This window comes from Callorhinus ursinus, unplaced genomic scaffold (assembly GCF_003265705.2).
Source record: "Callorhinus ursinus isolate GAN/ISIS: 27379988/994484 unplaced genomic scaffold, GSC_fseal_2.0 scaffold2, whole genome shotgun sequence".
NCBI classification, from domain to species: Eukaryota; Metazoa; Chordata; class Mammalia; order Carnivora; family Otariidae; genus Callorhinus; species Callorhinus ursinus.
Genome location: NW_027397064.1, coordinates 60,392,594 through 60,411,795, shown reverse-complemented (window position 1 = coordinate 60,411,795; position 19,202 = coordinate 60,392,594). Strand labels below are relative to the sequence as shown.

The window sequence follows — 19,202 nt, the reverse complement described above, 5'->3', positions numbered from 1 at the left end:
CTCTCCTCTATTTTCTTTGCTCATTTGTTTTGTTTCTTAAATTCCACATACAAGTGAGATTATATGGTATTTGTCTTTCTCTGACTTATTTCACTTAGCATTATACTCTCTAGCTCCATCCATGTTGTTGCAAATAAATGGTAAGATTTCATTCTTTTTTATAACTGAATATTCCATTGTATAAATGTAGTATATCTTCTTTAGTCACTCACCTATTGATGGACACTTGGGTTGCTTCCATAGTTTGGCTATTTATTGTAAATAATGGGGCTATAAACATTGGAGTGTATGTATCCCTTTGAATTAGTGTTTTGTATTTTTGGGGTAAATACCCAGTAGTGCCATTACTGGATCATAGGGTAGCTCTAGTTTTAACTTTTTGAGGAACCTCCATACTGTTTTCCACAGTAACTGCACCAGTTTACATTCCCACCAACAGTGCAAGAGGGTTCCATTTTCTCTAAATCCTCGCCAACACCTGTTTTTTGTGTTGTTGATTTTAGCCATTCTGACAGGTGTGAGGAATTATCTCATTGTAGTTTTGATTTGCATTTCCCTGATGATGAGTGATGTTGAGCATCTTTTCATGTGTCTGTTGGCCATCTGGATGTCTTCTTTGGAGAAGTACCTGTTTGTGTCTTTTGCTGATTTTTAATTAGATAATTTGTTTTGGGGATGTTCAGTTATAACAGTTCTTTATATATTTTGGATACTAACCCTTTATTGGATATGTCATTTGCAAATATCTTCTCCCATTCAGTAAGCTGCCTTTTGGTTTTGATTATTTCCTTTGCTGTGCAGAAGCTTTTTATTTTGATGTAGTCCCAATAGTTTATTTTTGCTTTTATTTCCCTTGGCTCAGGAGATGTATCTAGAGAAATATTGCTATAACCAATGTCAGAGAAAGTACTGCCTATGCCCTCTTCAAGGATTTGTATGGTTTCAGGTTTCACATTTAGATCTTTAATCCATTTTTAGTTTATTTTGGTGTATGGTGAAAAAAAAAAAAAGAAAGTGGTACAATTTCATTCTTTTACATATGGATGTCCAGCTTTCAAAACACCATTTGTTGAAGAGAGTGTCTTTTGCCCATTTGATATTCATTCCTCCTTTGTCAAAGATTAATTGACCATATGATTGTGGGTTTATTTCTGGGTTTTCTGTTCTATTCCATTGATCCATCTAGTTTTATGCCAGCACCATACTGTTTTAATTACTACTGCTTTGTAATATAACTTGAAATCTGGTATTGTGATACCTCCAGTTTTTTCTTTTTCAAAATTGCTTTGGCTATTAGAGGTCTTTTGTAGTTCCATACAAATTTTATGATTGTTTGTTCTAGTTCTGTGAAAAAGGCTGTTGGTATTTGATAGGGATTGCATTAAATCTGTAGATTGCTTTGGGTAGTATAGACTTTTACCAATATTTTTTCTTCCAATCCATGAGCATGAATGTCTTTCCGTTTCTTTACACCATCTTGAATTTCTTTCATCAGTATTTTATAATTTTCAGAGTAAAGTCTTTTTCTTCAATAATATTTCATTGAGGATTTTTGCATTTATATGCATGAGAGATATTGGCCTGTAGTTCTTTTTGTGGTGTCATCTGATTTTGGTATCAGCGTTGATACTGGCCTCAGAATGAATTTAGAACTTTTCCTTCCTCTTCTATTTTTGGAATAGTTTGAGAAGAATAGGTATTAACTCTGTTTAGTTAATGTTTAGTAGAGGGGCACCTGGGTGGCTCAGTGGTTAAGGGTCTGCCTTTGGCTCAGGTCATGATCCTAGGGTCCTGGGATCGAGCCCTGCATTGGGCTCCCCGCTCAGCGGGAAGCCTGCTTCTCCCTCTCCCACTCCCCCTGCTTGTGTTCCCTCTCTCGCTGTGTCTCTCTGTCAAACAAATAAAATCTTTAAAAAACAAATGTTTAGTAGAATTCGCCTGTGAAGCCATTTGGTCCTAGACTTCTGGTTTTTGGTTTTTTGATTACTGATTCAGTTTCATTGCTGGTAATCAGTCTTCAAATTTTCTATTTCCTCCTGCTTTAGTTTTAGTAGGTTATATGTTTCTAAGAATTCATCCATTTCTTCTAAGTTGCCCAATTCGTTGGCATATAGGTTTTCATAATATTCTATTACAGTTGTTTGTAACACTGGTGTTGGTTGTTTTTTTAAAGATTTTATTTATTTTACAGAGAGATAGAGAGCATGAGCAGTGGGAGGGGCAGAGGAAAAGGGAGAGAGAATCCTAAGCAGACTCCCTGCTAAGCGTGGAGTCCGACATAGGGCTCAATCCCAGAACCATATCATGACCTGAGCCAAAAATCAAGAGTTGGATGCATAACTGACTGAGTCACCCAGGCGCCCCCTGTGGTGTTGGTTGTTACTTCTTCTCATTAGTGATTTTGTTTATTTGGGTTCTCTCTGATAACACTGGCTAGAGGTTTATCACTTTTGTTGATCTTTCAAAGAACCAGCTCCTGGTTTCATTGATCTTTCTATTGTGTGTTTTTAGTTTCTATATCATTTATTTTTGCTCTAATCTTCATTATTTCCTTCCTTTTGCTCAGCTGTGGTTTTGTTTGTTCTTCTAACTCCTTTAGGTGTAAGGTTACATTGCTTGAGATTTTTTTCTTGCTTCTTGATGTCAGCCTATATTACTATAAACTTGCCTCTTAGAACTTTTGCTGCATCCCAAAGATTTTGGAAACTTGGTTTTTTTATTTTCATTTGTTTCAATGTAATTTTTGATTTCTTGTTTGACTTTTTGGTTCATCAATTCATTGTTTAGTAACATGTTACTTAGCCTCCATGATTTTTATTTTTTATCGAGGTATAATTGACATTTAACATTACATTAGTTTCAGGTATACAACATGATGAATTGATATTTATATACACTGTGAAATGACTACCCCAATAAGTCTAGTTTCCTCTTGTCATCATATAAAGTCACATAATATGTAACATAATATCACTGACTATGGTCCACCAAGCTGTTCATTGCAACCCTATGACTTATTTGTGACTGGACGTTTGTACCTCCTGCCCACCACCATCTCCTATTTTGCCCAACCTCCAATTCCCCTCCCCTCTGGCAACCACCAATCTATTCTCTGCATTTATGTTTTGTTTTGTTCACTCATTTGCTTTTTAGATTTCCACGTATAAATGAAATCATATTTGTCTTTGTCTGATTTATTTCATTTGGCCTAATATCCACAAGGTCCACCCATGTGTTTACAAATGGCAAGATTTCATTCTATTTTTTATGGCTGAGTAACATCCCATTATGTGTGTGTGTTCACGTGTGTACACACACCACATCTTTATCCGTTCATCCATCAGTGGACACTTTGGCTGTTTCCATATCTTGAATATTATAAATAATGCTTCCATGAACATGTATCTTTTGATTAGTATTTTTATTTTCTTTGGATAAATACCCAGAAGTGGACTTACTGGATCAATGGTGATTCTACTTTTTGTTTTTGTGGTAACTCCATAATGGTTTCCATAGTGACTGTACCAATTTATATTCCCACCAATAGTGCAAGAGGGTTCCCTTTTCCCCAATCCTCACCAACACTTGTTACTTCTTGTCTTTTTTATAATGGCCATTCTGACAGTAGTGAGATTATACCTCATAGTGGTTTTGATTTGCAATTCCAATGATTAGTGATGTCGAGAATATTTTCGTGTGCCCATTGACCATCTGCATGTCTTCTCTGGAGAAAGATCTATTCAGGTCCTCTACCCATATTAATTAATTAATCAGGTTGTCGTTGTTATTGAGTTGTAGGAGTTTTCTATATATTTTGGATATTAACCCCTATTCAGATACATGATTTGCAAAGATCTTCTCCTATTCAGTAGGTTGCCTTTTTGTCGATAATTTTCTTCACTATGCAAAAGCTTTTTAGTTTAATGTAGTCTACTTGGTTTATTTTGCTTTTGTTGCCATTGCTCTTGGAGTCAGATCAAAAAAAAAAAATATATATATATATATATCACCAAGAGCAATTTCAAGGAGCTTACTGCCTGTTTTCTTGTAGGAGTTTTATGCCTTCCGGTCTTATATTCAAGTGGTTTACTCCATTTTGAGTTTATTTTTGTGTTTTTTTGTTTGTTTGTTTTAGATTTTATTTATTTATTTGAGAGAGAGAGAATGAGAATAGAGAGCACAAGAGGGAAGCGGGTCAGAGAGAGAAGCAGACTCCCCACCGAGCAGGGAGCCCAATGTGGGACTCGATCCCAGGACTCCAGGATCATGACCTGAGCTGAAGGCAGTCACCCAACCAACTGAGCCACCCAGGCGCCCGAGTTTATTTTTGTGTATGGTGTAAGATAGTAGTCCAGTTTCATTCTTTTGCATGTGGCTATTCAGTTTTCCCAGCACCATTTATTGAAGACACTATTCTTTCCCCATTGTATATTCTTGTCACCTTTGTCATAAGTTAATTGACCATATGTGGACAGGTTTATTTCCTGGTTTTCTATTCTGTTTCATTGATCTATGTGTCTGTTTTTATGCCAATAATATACTGTTTTGATTACTATAGCTTTCTAATATGGTTTGAAATCAGGGAGAATGGTGCCTCCCCTGTTTACTCTCAAGATTGTTTTGGGTGGAGCACCTGGGTGGCTCAGTCGGTTGGGCAGCTACCTTCAGCTCAGGTCAGGATCCCAGGGTCCTGGGATCAAGCCCTGTACCAGGTTCTCTGATCAGCGGGGAGCCTGCTTCTCCCTCACCCTCTGCTGCCCCCCCCCCCGCTTGTGCTCACTCGCTCATTCTCTCTCTCAAATAAATAAATAGATCAATCTTAAAAAAAAAAAAAGATTGTTTGGCTATTAGGGATCTTTTGTGGTTCCATACAAATTTGAGGATTATTTGTTCAATTCTGTGAAAAACCCCATTAGAATTTTGATAGAGTTGCATTGAATCAATATGTTGCTTTGGGTAATAGGGACATTTTAACAATATAAATTCTTCCAATCCATGACCATGGAGTATCTTCCAATTTTTTGTGTCCTCTTATGATTTCTTTCACCAATGTCTTAATTTCCAGTGTACAGGTCTTTCACCTCATTGTTTAAATTTATCCCTAGGTATGTAATTGTTTTTGAGGCAATTGTAAGTGGGACTGTCCTCTTACAATGGGACTGTCCTTCTACTTCTCACTGTTTGTTGTTAGTGTACAAAAGCACAATAGATTTTTTTTATAATGATTTTGTATCCTGTAACTTCACTGAATTACTTTATTAGTTCTCACAGGCTTTTGGTGGAGTCTTTAGGGTTTTATATATAGAAAAATATTTTTTCATGTCATGTGCAAATGTGACAGCTTTACTTATTCCTTTCCAATTAGGGTGCCTTTTATTTCTTTTTCTTGTCTAATTGCTCTGGCTAGGATTTGCAATACTGTATTGAATAAAAGTGATAAGAGTGAGCATCTTTGTCTTGCTCATGACCATGAGGAAAAATGTTGGGCTTTCCATCACTGGGCATGATCTTAGCTGTGGGTATGTCATTTATGGCCTTTATTATGATGAGGGGCATTCCTCTCTACCTACTTTGTTGAGAGTTTTTTTATCATAAATGGATGTTGAATTGTGTCAAATGCTTTTTCTGCATTTATTGAGAGGTTCATGTAATTTTTATCCTCCATTTTGTTAATGTGCTATATCACATTGATTGATTTGTGGATGTTGAACCACAAATCTTTTTAATGTATTATTGAATTTGGCTTGCTAATATTTTGTTCAGGATTTTTACATCTATGTTCATCAGGGACACTGACGTAATTTTCATTTTTATGGTGTCCTTGTCTGCTTTTGGTATCTGAGTAATGCTGGCCTTGTAAAATGAGATTGGAAGTGTTCCCTCCTCTTCAAATTTTTGGGAGAGTTTGAGAAGAGGAGGAATTAAATCTTCTTTAAATGTTTGGTAGAATTCACCACTGAAGCTGTCTGCTCCTGGACTTTTGTTTGTCGGGAGTGTTTTGATTACCGATTCAATCTCCTTGCTAGTAATTGGTCTATTCAGACTATTTCTTCATGATTTAGTCTTGGAAAACTGTTTGTTTCTAGGAATTTATCCATTTCTTCTAAGTTGTCCAATTTGTTGGCATATAATTGTTCATCACAGCTGCTTATTAGCCTTTGTATTATTTTGGTATCAGTTATAATGTTCCCTCTTTCATTTCTGATTGCATTTATTTAAGCTTTCTTTCTTAGTAAATAGCTAAAAGTTTATCAATTGTTTACTTTTTCAAAGAACCAGCTTAGTTTCATTGATCTTTTCCTTTTTTATTTGAGAAAGAGAGAGCACAGTGGGCCGCGTGGTGGGGGGAGCAGGGGAGAGGGAGACTCCCCACTGAGCAGGGAGCCCAATGTGGGGCTCTATCCCAGGACACCAAGATCATGACCTGAGCCAAAGGCAGATGTTTAACCACCCAAGCCACCCACACGCCCCTCATCAATCTTTTCTATTTTCTCACTATTTTGTTTTATTTGAGAGAGAGCACACACAGGCACAAATGGGGGGAGGGGCAGAGAAGGAGGCAGAGGGAAAGAATCTCTCAAGCAGACTCCATGCTGAGAGCAGAGTCTGACTCGGGGCTCGATCTCACAACCTTGAGATCATGACCTGAGCTGAAACCAAGTCACTTAACTGACTGAGCCACCCAGGCACCCCTCTTTAGTCTCTATGTCATTTATTTCTTCTCTGACCTTTGTAATTTTCTTCCTTCTACTACCTTTGTGGTTCATTTGCTCTGTTTACTAGTTCCTTTAGGTATAAAGTTAGATTATTTCAGATTTTACTTGTTTCTTAAAGTAGGTCTCTATCACTATGAACTTCTCTATTAGAATTGCTTTTGCTGGGCGCCTGGGTGGCTCAGTCATTAAGTGTCTGCCTTCAGCTCAGGTCATGATCCCAGGGTCCTGCGATCAAGCCCCGCACTGGGCACCCTGCTCAGTGGAAGCCTGCTTCTCCCTCTCCCACTCCCCCTGCTTGTGTTCCCTCTCTCACTGTCTCTTGCTCTGTCAAATAAATAAATAAAATCTTTATTTTTTTTAAGATTTTATTTAATTTGAGAGAGAGAGAGAATGAGAGATAGAAAGCATGAGAGGGAAGAGGGTCAGAGGGAGAAGCGGACTCCCCGCTGAGCAGGGAGTCCGATGTGGGACTTGATCCCCGGACTCCAGGATCATGACCTGAGCTGAAGGCAGTCAGTTAACCAACTGAGCCACCCAGGCACCCAATAAATAAGATCTTTAAATAAATAAAAAAAGAACTGCTTTTGCTGCAGATTTTGGAAAGCTATATTTTCATTTTCATTTATTTATTTCATTTTATTTCTCCTTCAATTTCTTAATTGATCCATTGGTTGTCTGGTGGCATGTTGTTACATCTCCACATATTTGTAATTTTTCCAGTTTTTTGTGATTGATTTCCACTGTCATATCATTGTGGTCTGACAACATGCTTGACAGGGTTTCAATCTTCTAAAATTTCTTTAGATCTGTTTTATAGCCAAACATATTATCTATCCTAGAGAATATTCCACATGCACTTGAGAAGAATGTGTATTCTGCTTTTCGGTAGAATATTCTGCATATATCTAAATCCATCTGGTCTGATGTATTTTCAGGCTGATGTTTCCTTATTATTTCTGTATGGATGATCTATTCATTGATGTAAGTGGGATATTAAAAGCCCTTATTAGCACTGGATTGGTGTTGATTTCTCTCTTTAAGTCTGTTAATATTGCTTTATACTTTTAAGTGCTCCTATGTTGGGTGCACAAATATTTGCAAATGTATCTTCTTGCTAGATTGAGCCCTTTATCATCATGTGATGCCCATCTTTTCCTTTTATTACAGTCTGTTTTAAGTCTATTTTGTCTGATATAAGTGTAGCTACCCCAGCTTACTTTTGGTTTCCATTTGCATGAAACAACTTTTTCCATCTCTTCACTTTTAACCTGTGTCGCTACATCTGGGGGGAGCCTCTTATAGGCAGCATATAGATGGGTCCTGCTTTTTTTATCCATTCAGCCACTCTGTATCTTTTGATTGAAGAATTTAGTCCATTTATGGGGGGCGGGGTTGCCCTTTTCACCAAAACATTTATTAGATGAATAACCACACTCAGCCTGAGCTGGGTATGGGCTATTAAAGGCTTAAATCCTTAGCTAAAACCAGGAAAACTGCTGCCCCTTCTTCACGTTCACAGAGCAGTTACTGTTCATAGTTGGGCCAGCCTTATGGCTTGCAAAAGGAGTAAGTATCCCAGAGCAAGATTCTGCTGAACTGGAATGGAGTCAGGGATGAGGGCACTGAGCCAACCCCTCTAGGCAGTGATCTTGTGCTCTGAAGACAGATGAGGAACATGAAGGCTCTTTTTTGGCTAGGGTGAGGCATGTAGGTGATGGAAAAGAAAGCCAGAGAGAGGCTGGGGAAGGGAGACAGGAATTGCTTTTTATTGACTTGGTAGTGCGTTCTGCAGTAGAGCCCCTTCAGGTTTAAGGGCATTTTTTTCTGCTTCCTTTCTCCTTTCTGCAACTTCTCCTGCTGCCTAAGCTGCCATGCCTGTAATCTAGTATCCATTTCCTCTGACAGCAGTATAACTCATCTAGCAAACTTCTCCCTTTGGGCTTTTCTTTGAAGCTAGCCTTTCACTGGAGTGCAGGACAGCCATCTGTGTAAGACTAGTTTGGGAACTCTGTAAGGGACCCTTAGCAGAGGGGTTGGAAGCCAGGCCCTGCCTGGGTGGAGAAATACAGTCCGGTGAGGATTCAGCCCAGCTTCTGGTCCCCCATTTCTCCCCAGACTGGCACTCACTGCAATTGCCACTGGCTGCCCACCTGAGCCACCACACTGCTGTGCAGCTTCAGGACACCTAAAGCAACCATGCTGAGGCCACAGAGCCAGAAGTGGGCATCAGTCCATTTATGTTTAAAATAATTATAGAGGGGCGCCTGGGTGGCTCAGTCGTTAAGCGTCTGCCTTCGGCTCAGGTCATGATCCCAGGGTCCTGGGATCGAGCCCCGCATCGGGCTCTCTGCTGCGCGGGAAGCCTGCTTCTCCCTCTCCCACTCTCCCTGCTTGAGTTCCCTCTCTCACTGTGTCTCTCTCTGTCAAATAAATAAATAAAATCTTTTAAAAAATAAATAAATAAAATAAAATAAAATAATTATAGGTGGTTATCTACTGTCATTTGTTATGTTTCCTGGCTGTTTTGTAGTTCTTCTCTGCTCCTTTTAATTCTTGCTCTCTTCCTTTATGGCTTAATGTCTTTCTTTGGTGTTATGTTTCCATTCCATTTTCATGATCTTTTGTATATCTACCATACATGTTTGTTCTGTGGTTTCCATGAGGCTTACATATATCAGCCTATACATATACCAGTGTATTTTAAGTTGATAGCAAGTTAAGTCTGAATGTACTCTAAAACTCTACATTTTTACTTCCCTTCCCACATTTTATGTTTTGGATGTCACATTTTATATCTTTTTATTTTGTATATCCCTTAACTAACTGTTGTAGTTATACTTATTTTTACTACTTTTATCTTCTAACCTTCACATTAACTCTGTAAGTGATTAGTCCACTACCCTTAATATATATATTTACCTTTACCAGAGAGATTTTTACTTTCATATATTCTCTTGTTACCAATTGGCCTTCCTTTTCAGCTTAAAGTACCTTTAACGTGTCTTATAAGTCTAGTTTAGTACTGGTGAACTTGTTCAGTTTTTGCTTGTTCAGAAAACTTTCTCTCCTTCAATTCTTTTTATTTTTTTTAAACTTTTTTTTTATTTATTTATTCATGAGAGTCAGAGAGAGAGAGAGAGAGAGAGAGGCAGAGGCAGAGGGAGAAGCAGGCTCCCTGCCTAGCAGGGAGCCCGATGTGGGACTCGATCCCAGGACCCCGGGATCATGACCTGAGCCAAAGGCAGACGCTTAACCATCTGAGCCACTCAGGCGCCCTCTCTCCTTCAATTCTAAATGATAATCTTCTCAAGTAGAATATTCTTGGTTGGAAGTTTTTTTGCTTTTAGCACTTTAAATATATCATGTGACTCCCTTCTGGCCTGCAAAGTTTCTGCTGAAAAACCTGGTAAGAGTCTTGGGGGGGGGGGCGGCAGGGAGCATGGGTCCTTTGTACATAACAATACATAACAAGCTGTTTTTCTCTTGCTGCTATTAAGATTCTTTAACTTTTGACGTTTTAATTATAATGTGTCTTGGTGTGAATCTCTTTGGGTTCATCTTATTTGGAACTCTCTCGGATTCCTAGATCTAAATGTCTGTTTCCTTCCCCAGATTAGTGAAGTTTTCAGCTAATATTTCTTCAAATAAGTTTTCTATCCCTTTCTCTCTCTTCTCCTTCTGGGACACCTATTATGAGAACACTATTCACTTGATGTTGTCCCATAGCCCCCATAAGGTAACTCCACTTTTTTTTTTCTTGCTGCTCTGTTTGAGTCCCCTGGTCCCAGTCACTAATCCTTTCTTCTGGTTCATCTAGTCTGCTGTTGAACTTCTGTAGTGTGTCTTTCAGTTTAGTTATTACATTCTTCAGTTCCATGACTTCTGTTTGTCCTTTCTTACGTTTTCCATCTCTTTCTTGAAGTTTTGTGTTTATCCATTCTTCTCCTGAGATCAGTGAGCATCTTTATGACCATTATTTTGAACTGTTTATCAGGTAAGTTACTTATCCCTGTTTCATTAAGGTTTTTTTCAGGGGTTTTATCTTCTTCTTTCATTTAGAACATATTCCTTTGTTTTCTTTCTTCCTTGACTTTCAGTGTCTGTTCCTATGTATTAGGCAAAACATCTATCTCTTCGGTCGTGAAGGAGTGGTCACAGGAAGACTGGGATATTTCAGTCTGCTATCTGTATAGTCCTTTATGGGTATTAGCCTGCCAAAAACTCTGACTGGTTCAGTCCCATGCGTCCCAGAAACACAAGCCTCCCTGGACACCAGAGGCAGGTGTTCAAAGGGCATTCCTTCTATGGACTGCCATATTTGCCAGCTTTGGCAGGGCCAAGAGGAGCACCAGGCCAAGGCAAAGCTGCCTACCAGCTTTCGCAGTGTGGGGCTGCAAGGGGCACTGGGCCAGGGGAAGCTGGCCCAACAGGTTTGGTGGGGCAGAGCCATAGGGGAGCACAAAGGCAGGGCAAACAGCTTTTACAAGGTAGAGGGAGAGTGCAAAAATGCCACCTGCCATTGCTGGTGCTAGCAAGGTAGAAGAGTGCAGAAATAGTGCCCACCAGTGCCTCTAGCCACAGAGAGGGTTCCAATAGACCCCTGTCCCTCTGACAGGCACTTTAAACTTACCCAGTGAATCCATCACATATGGCCTAGGCACTTCCAAACTGCTACTTTCGTGCTGGGTCCCAGGACAAGTAAGTCTGTGTGTGAACACTTTAAGAGCAGAGTCCCAGTTTCCTACAACCCTTGGGTTTCCTTGATGTAAGCCCCATTGGTTTTCAAAGCCAATTTTGAGAGCTCATCTCTCTGGTACAGGTCCCAAGAGTTGGGGTTCCTGATGTGGGGCTCAAACTCCTCACTCCTCAGGGATCCACTCCATATTTGTTAGATCCCTCCCTCTTGTGAGTCCCTGAGTTGGGAGTGGGGTTCTTGGTGAGACCATGCCTCTGCCTCTCCCACCTATCACGAGGTGGCCTTGCATCATTTGTTGTGGAGGAGTTGTTCAGCTAGTCCTCAGGTCTTTTTCAGAGACAGTTGTTCCATAGGTATCTGTAAATTTGGTGTGTCCTTGGTAGAGTGAGTAGGGTCTTTCTGTGCCACCATCTTGAACCACCTCTCTGTTCTGTGGTTTTTAAATCCTCCTTTCTCTTTCCCACTTTGATTTTCCCTTTCTTCACTAACATTTGTTATACTCCACTAATAATGGATATAGGCTATGCTGAATCCCTATGTCAAAAAGTTCAAAATTTTCAGAAATAGCTAAACATTTCCCAAAATAAGGTCTGTTATTATCTCCCTTTTTTTTTATAAATGGAGTTTCTCACATATTCTTATAAAGTATAAATAATATAGTTTTTTATTTATAGAATAGACTTCTCTAGGGGCCCCTGGGTGGCTCAGTTGGTTGAGAGTCTACTCATGATCCCAGCGTCCTGGGATCAAGCCCCACATCAGGCTCTGTGCTCAGCGGGAAGCCTGCTTCTCCCTCTCCCTCTGCCTGCCTATCTACCTACTTGTGATCTCTCTCTCTCTATGTCAAATAAATAAATAAAATCTTTAAAAAAAATAGACTTCTCTATACTCATAAAAACACCTGGAACAAATTTTACACTTTTCTAGATGATTACTGATTATGGCAACATGCTACAAATATAGCTATGTACAGGAAAGAGATCTGATCATATTCACAGCAGTAGACTTGAAAACTTCTAAGTCACCTATGAGTTATGTTCATTGCCTCTCCATAAAGAAGTGATAAATAAGTACCTACAAATGCTGCTAAACAATGTTAAGTAGTTTCCCTTTCCAGTAAACTGGTGTCTTCTTTTCTCACCTATCGCTCAGAGAATCTTTTCTTTTTTTTTAAGTTTTTTAAGTGAACTCTACCCCCAATATAGGCTCGAACTCACAATGCCAAGATCAAGAATCTCATGTTCTACCAATTAAGTCAGCCAAGCACCTTGAATCTTTTCTTTCTGAAGTAGAATCTTTCAGAAAAGAAGATCCAAAAAGCCAAATAGCTGTTACTGCACCTTACTTATATTTTGATTAATTATATATTTGCAAAAGCACACTGTTCCCACTCTTAAAGAGAAAATTTTCTTTCTCTCTTAAGGAAAATACACATTCCTTATTATTTTCCTTTACACGATCAAAAAATCCTCAACCTAAATGAGTTCACATTTTTTTTTCAGTGAAGATTGATAGGTAGGCAGCAGCTCCCTATTCTTTCTCTACAAGATTTTACCGAGTTAACCTTGTATAGGGTAACTGGAATCTAAGATGATGAACCCAGAGTACTTGCCTTTCCAGTCTTCTCCATGCTTCTGTAACTAGCGCTGCAACCAGGTCATGGGCTTCAGTAGCACACCTCAATAAAATCAAGAGAAAATCATTTTCCATACATAAACACTTTTAAATTATTAAAAACAATTATGCAAGGGGCGCCTGGGTGGCTCAGTTGTTAAGCGTCTGCCTTCGGCTCAGGTCATGATCCCAGGGTCCTGGGATCGAGCCCCGCATCGGGCTCCCAGCTCAGCAGGAAGCTTGCTTCTCCCTCTCCCACTCCCCCTGCTTGTGTTCCCTCTCTCGCTGTCTCTCTCTGTCAAAAAAATAAATATTAAAAATAAATAAATTTAAAAAAATAAAAACAATTATGCAAGTAAGAATTATAATGCAAAAGTGAATCTCAAGTTCTCGTACTCTTACACAGTCCTTATTTCTGGTCCATTCCCTTTTCAGTATTCTCTTTCCTTGATGCAATATAATAAACACCTACATTTTATCCCATGCCTCTCTCATTCTTTTATCTGTTCAATGCCTTCCACTAAACAATGAAAATGTTCAATGATACATATTATGTTAAAAGTACACATAATATATATTAATTTACTCTGATTACAAAAATATTTTTATAGGAGAGAGTTTGTAAAATAAAGAAAAACTTGAATAGGGTACTAAAAATCATTTATAGGTCTGTACTAATAAATAACCACCATCATTAGTTTGGAACATTTTATTCCAGTTATCTTTTCTACACACATATGAAATACACATATTTCTTTTACACTTTTATATTCTGCCTTTTTCAATAAGTTAACATTATATTATGGACATTTGTCCATGACATATTATTCACAACAATTTTTATTTATTTTTTTTAAAGATTTTATTTATTTATTTGAGAGAGAGAATGAGAGAGAGAGAGAGAGCACATGAGAGGGGGGAGGGTCAGAGGGAGAAGCAGACTCCCTGCTGAGCAGGGAGCCTGATGCGGGACTCGATCCCGGGACTCCAGGATCATGACCTGAGCCGAAGGCAGTTGCTTAACCAACTAAGCCACTCAGGCACCCCACAACAATTTTTAAACATTGTATAGTATTCCCTTACGTGAACATAATATTATTTAAACACACACCTACTTTTAGAATTTTAGTGTTTCAATATTATAAAAAATGTTGAGATGAATATCAATGTACAGTGACCTTTATATGCATCTTGGATTACTTTCTTAGGATAAATCCTAGAAGCAAAATTATTGGATCCAGGGTATTTTTATAGTTTTTGATATATATTGTACCACCAGAGCACATAAGAGTCCCTCTTCCAGTATATCTTCATTAACAATGAATACTTTCTATATAACTAAAACACATATACTGTATTTTGTATGTATAAAAATCTCTTTTTAACCAATTTCAACATCTTTATAATGTTAAGGCTATATTAGTTTGTCTCCTAAAAATCAAAGACTTTCAGGTTGAGCCATGAAGCAAAATTGAACTACATGCTGTTTTTAAAACTTGAAAATAAAATTATATTTTATTCTTGAAATCCTTCCATTATTAAAATATGACTTAGAAGGGAAACATAGGAATATAGTTTTTAGACAAATCATCACCAAGCAGCATTTCTCCATCTGCCGAACAGACATGAGTCTGATGAGGTATTTAACACAATGTTTTGGTAAGTTGGAACCTGACCTCGCTTAGATATTTATAACATATATTAACATATTAAAGGCTCTAAAGAGTCCTGCAAAAAAGACTTGTTTAATTTTGTCTTATTCATCATTTTCCAAGCTAATACAACCACTGAGAAAGCAAATGTATACTGATATACAGGTTGGATAATCATGTGAGAAAACTGCTGTTTTTCCATGAAAGAGACAAAGAGACTTATTGCAACTTTTGTGTGTTATTTTTCTCTTATATATCTGCTAAATACTTTATTTGAAAATCCATTTCTTCTGCAGGCTGGATTCCCTTGCAAACAATGTAAAATTTCTTTTTTTTTTTTATGTTTTCCCAGCTTTACTGAATTATGATTAACAAAAATTGTATGTATTTAGGTTGCACAACAGGATATTTGATATACATACACAATGAATATCCTCTAAACATCTTAAAAATATTAGATGATCAGGAAAACTACAGAAAAAACCGCAGTTTTTCATTTTAAAGAGATTTTTAGAAAATTAAGATATAAAAATAAACTACAATCATTTCTATAAAATCTAAAAGTACATTACTTACTGTTGTGTGATGTACAAGACATTCACCAGAGTATCATCATTCATGAATTCCATTTGACTTGTAGCTAAATTATGAAGAGTAAGAAATTGGGGATTGTCTCTGATACAGTCAACATTTTTTAAAAAGCTGGTCTTCTGCTTTTGAAACTGCCAAAGTATATTAAATGCACATTCCACTTGCTTTTCTGAAAGTATGGCTTTGTTTTTTTCAATAAGATCAAATACTTGCTCTTCATCTGTACACGTAATCATCTGGCTAATTAGTGGTTTACAGCTGCAGGTTCGAAATTGAAACACTCTCCAGGAGAACGGACAAATAGCTCTTAGGCGAAGCATATTTATAAACAATGAGTCTAAAAGGTAATTTTTCATTTACATCACAAATTTTCTTAGGTAATGAAAACCACTTGCAACTAGTAGTCAGGTGCAATACGCTGATAAAAAGGTAACTATTTTTCCTTCACGTATTTTGCTTCCATTATGATAACTCCAAATCCCATTCATTCCAACATGCAGCTTCTGTAAAAGGATTGGTTTAACATGGTTATGCTAATATTATTAATAACAAATTAGTTCCAAAATTCAAAATAAAGTAACAAGCTTTTTCTGCATTAACTAGAGACTTTTTTTTTTTTAAGATTTTATTTATTTCAGAGAGAGAGTACACAAGCAGGGGTGGGTGGGGAGTAGACAGGCCAAGGAAGAGGGAGAAGCAGACTCTCCACTGAGCAGGGAGCCCGATGTGGGGCTCAATCTCAGGACCCTGAGGTAATGACCTGAGCTGAAGGCAGATGCTCAACCAACTGAGCCACCCTGGCACCCCACTAGAGACTTTGTTCTTAGTCTGAAGCAAACAGCAGGATTTGGTCCGAAACTAAGTGTCCAGGAAAAGGGACTTCTTTCTGCACTCCATTTAAAAAATGTTTGTTAAATCTGACATATATGTAGTTTTCAAATTTGATCACAAAAGCAGAAGGGAAAAAAATCCTAAACTCAGAACCATCTTTTTAAACAAATGAGTCAAACTATTTGCAATAAATAAATATATCACCTTTAACATTTTTACAAGGAACAGCCATTAATTCAGGGCCATACATTTTTTTTAAAGGTTTTATTTATTTATTTATTTGGCAGAGAGAGACACAGCGAGAGAGGGAACACAGCAGGGGGAGTGGGAGAGGGAGAAGCAGGCTCTCCGCGGAGCAGGGAGCCTGATGCGGGGCTCGATCCCAGGACCCCGGGATCATGACCTGAGCTGAAGGCAGACGCTTAATAACTGAGCCACCCAGGCACCCCGAGAGCCATACATTTTTTTTTTTAATTTTTTTTTCAGGTGGTTCAGTCAGTTAAGCATCTGCCTTCGACTTGGGTCATGATCCCAGAGTCCTGGGATGAAGCCCCATGTCTGGCTCCCTGCTCAGTGGAGAGCCTGCTTCTCCCTCTTCCTCTGCCCCCCCCATTCAACTCATGCTCTCTCTCGTTCTATGTCAAATAAATAAATAAAACCTTTTATAAAATAAATGAACAACTAAATTTTTTCAGGGGCACCTGGGTGACTCAGTTGGTTAAGCAACCGCTTCTTGGTTTCTGTTCAGGTCATGATCTCAGGGTGGTGGGATCCAGCCCAGGACCGGGCTCTGCCCTTAGCACCCAGTCAGCCTGAGATTCTTACCCTCTCCCTGCCCCTCTGCTTCCCCCTCCGCTTGCACACGTGCACTCTCCCTCTCTCTCTAAAATAAATAAGTAAAATGTTTTTTAAAAATTTTTTTCAGAATAGTTTGTGGTATATTTACTTTCAGGATAATTTCTTGCTCCTTTCTTCCAGTACTCTAAAAGAACTCAAATGGTTTGGTCACTACTGACCTTAGATCAGTTTAAACCAATAAGCAAGATGATTAAAGCTCCAATAAGGACATATAAAGAAATCAAGAAATGTATCAAGACATGATGAAGCAATTTAAGAACCAAAGATAATTATGAAAAAGGATAATTTGTTTTAAAAACATATTATAAATATTTATATTTCTAACTGAGAAACAACAGAAAAGCTGGGACTAAAATCATAGCATCTAACACTTCTGAAACATTTCACAAAGGACTTCTAAAATATATCATTCCATTAAATTCTCTCAACTAACCTACCAGGCAGATATTATCATTTGCATTTTACAGATAAGAAAAGCTACTTTCAAAAAGGTTAAAAAACTATTCTAGTACTTGTGAAGCTGAGACAATCACCCAGTTATTTCAATTCTTTCAACTTGAAACACCTTACATCAAAAAACCAACACTGAAAGATTGCCTCAGACTCCTCTCTATAGCTATGCTAAGCTGTCTGCTCACAAGAACGAAAAAAAAACAGTATTGGTACTTTGTGGCTATCAGTACAGCATGCTGACCAAAGCCAACCTGGGTCACACACATACACAAAAACCCTGCACACAGCAAGGATATCTTCAAGATTCTCCTATCTACCCACAACAGAAAATGGAAGCAGCTCAATGGCTAGAATACCAACACGTCAAGTCCCCAGTTCTGCCCCCAGATAAATGACCTTGGGGAAGTCATTTAACCAAAGGAGGGGCCTTGGGACTATGAGTGCAGGGTAAACAGTGAAACCCTGTGTAAATTACAAGCATTCTCCACGCTGGGCGCACAGTAAGCCCTGAACCAATGAAAGTGATCTCCCGCGTCCCCTCTAGCAGTGGGCTCAGCCCTGATCTCCTCCAAGCACTGGAAAAATCCAATACCCGTAAGGAGGTTCTCAGCTAAACCTTGCATCTCAAGACCGAAAAAACGCTGGGTGATAGAAAAGCTGCCGCCGCTACCCGGCCCTGACTTGCAGGTTAAGCTCTTCTCTCAACAAGCTTCAACTTTTCTGGAGGATTCCAGGTAAGGCTGGTCACGATGGCTCATAAGTCAGGACTATTTCTGGTCCCCAACAAGTGACGTAACAGGCTCGGTTGTGGCATTCCCTCCCGTACCCCATATCACATAGTTTGCAGCCTTTCCTCGAGAGACATCACCTATCTTCTGACGATCCAGTCCCCAAACCGGAAAAAATGCCGGGACAGCAGAGCGTGCTCAGCGGAAGGTACGTACTACAGGCCCCAGAGGACGCAGCGGCGAGGTCAACGGAATGGACGTCGCCTACGCATTCGCGGGGAATTCTGGGCATTGTAGTTCCACGTTGAGAGACTCTGGGACAACACATTTTAAACTGTTGAAGTTATAGGTGCTTTAGGTCATTGTTTCCCAGTCATCTGAGGTTTTCTCCCAGTCCATGGAAGACTGATTTTTTTAATAATATATAATAAAAAGTGGGATGCCTGGGTGGCTCAGTTAGTTAAGCGTCTGCCTTCGGCTCAGGTTATAATCCCAGGGTCCTGGGATCAGTCCCACTTCAGGCTGCTTGCTCAGCAGGGAGCTTGCCTCTGCCTCTGCCTGCTGTTCTTCCTGCTTGTGCACTCTCTCTCTCTCTCTGACAAATAAATAAATAAAATCTTTAAAATATACGTATAATAAAAAATGAATATTTAGAAAATAGAAATTTGAAAAGGTAAACGGAAAAAACACAGGTGGATTTTTGTTTCTTACAATATTCAACATATATGAAATAAGTGTCAAATGGCTATAAGAGTAAACTCTTACTCTCAGTATCAGCCCTTGTGTCATGGTGAGGCCAGTCTTTGGAATCGTACTTTTTTTTTTTAACAGCTTTATTAAAAATAATTTACACACCAAGCAAATTACCCATTTACAGTGTACAATTCAATGCTTTTCCTCATTTAGTGTTGTGGAGCATCACCACAATTCATTTTAAAATATTTTCATAAGTCCAAAAAGAAACCAGCTAACCAGTAGCAGTCACTTCCCATCACCCACCTCCAACACCATAGACAACCACTAATGGCAGAGCACATTTTGAGTTGCACTGATTTAGATTGTT

At 38.7% G+C, this 19,202-nt stretch overlaps 1 protein-coding gene and 1 pseudogene across 6 annotated transcripts in view; both read right to left on the bottom strand.

Annotated features, from left to right (window-relative positions):
- FASTKD1 (FAST kinase domains 1) overlaps positions 1–18,379 on the bottom strand; it is a 43,356-nt gene extending 24,977 nt beyond the window's left edge. For 4 of the 6 annotated variants that reach the window (XM_025852038.2, XM_073882809.1, XM_073882810.1 and 1 more), the window contains exons 1-3: positions 18,280–18,379; positions 15,255–15,772; positions 13,025–13,090 (exon numbers count right to left, since the gene is read on the bottom strand). In XM_025852038.2, the coding sequence (XP_025707823.1) occupies positions 13,025–13,090; positions 15,255–15,625 (437 nt within the window). In that variant the 5' untranslated portion in view covers positions 15,626–15,772; positions 18,280–18,379. The other 2 variants (XM_073882801.1, XM_025852046.2) reach the window with 2 other exon arrangements.
- LOC112808519 (large ribosomal subunit protein mL52 pseudogene) lies at positions 7,718–11,236 on the bottom strand (annotated as a pseudogene).
- Positions 18,380–19,202: the final 823 nt, after the last annotated feature.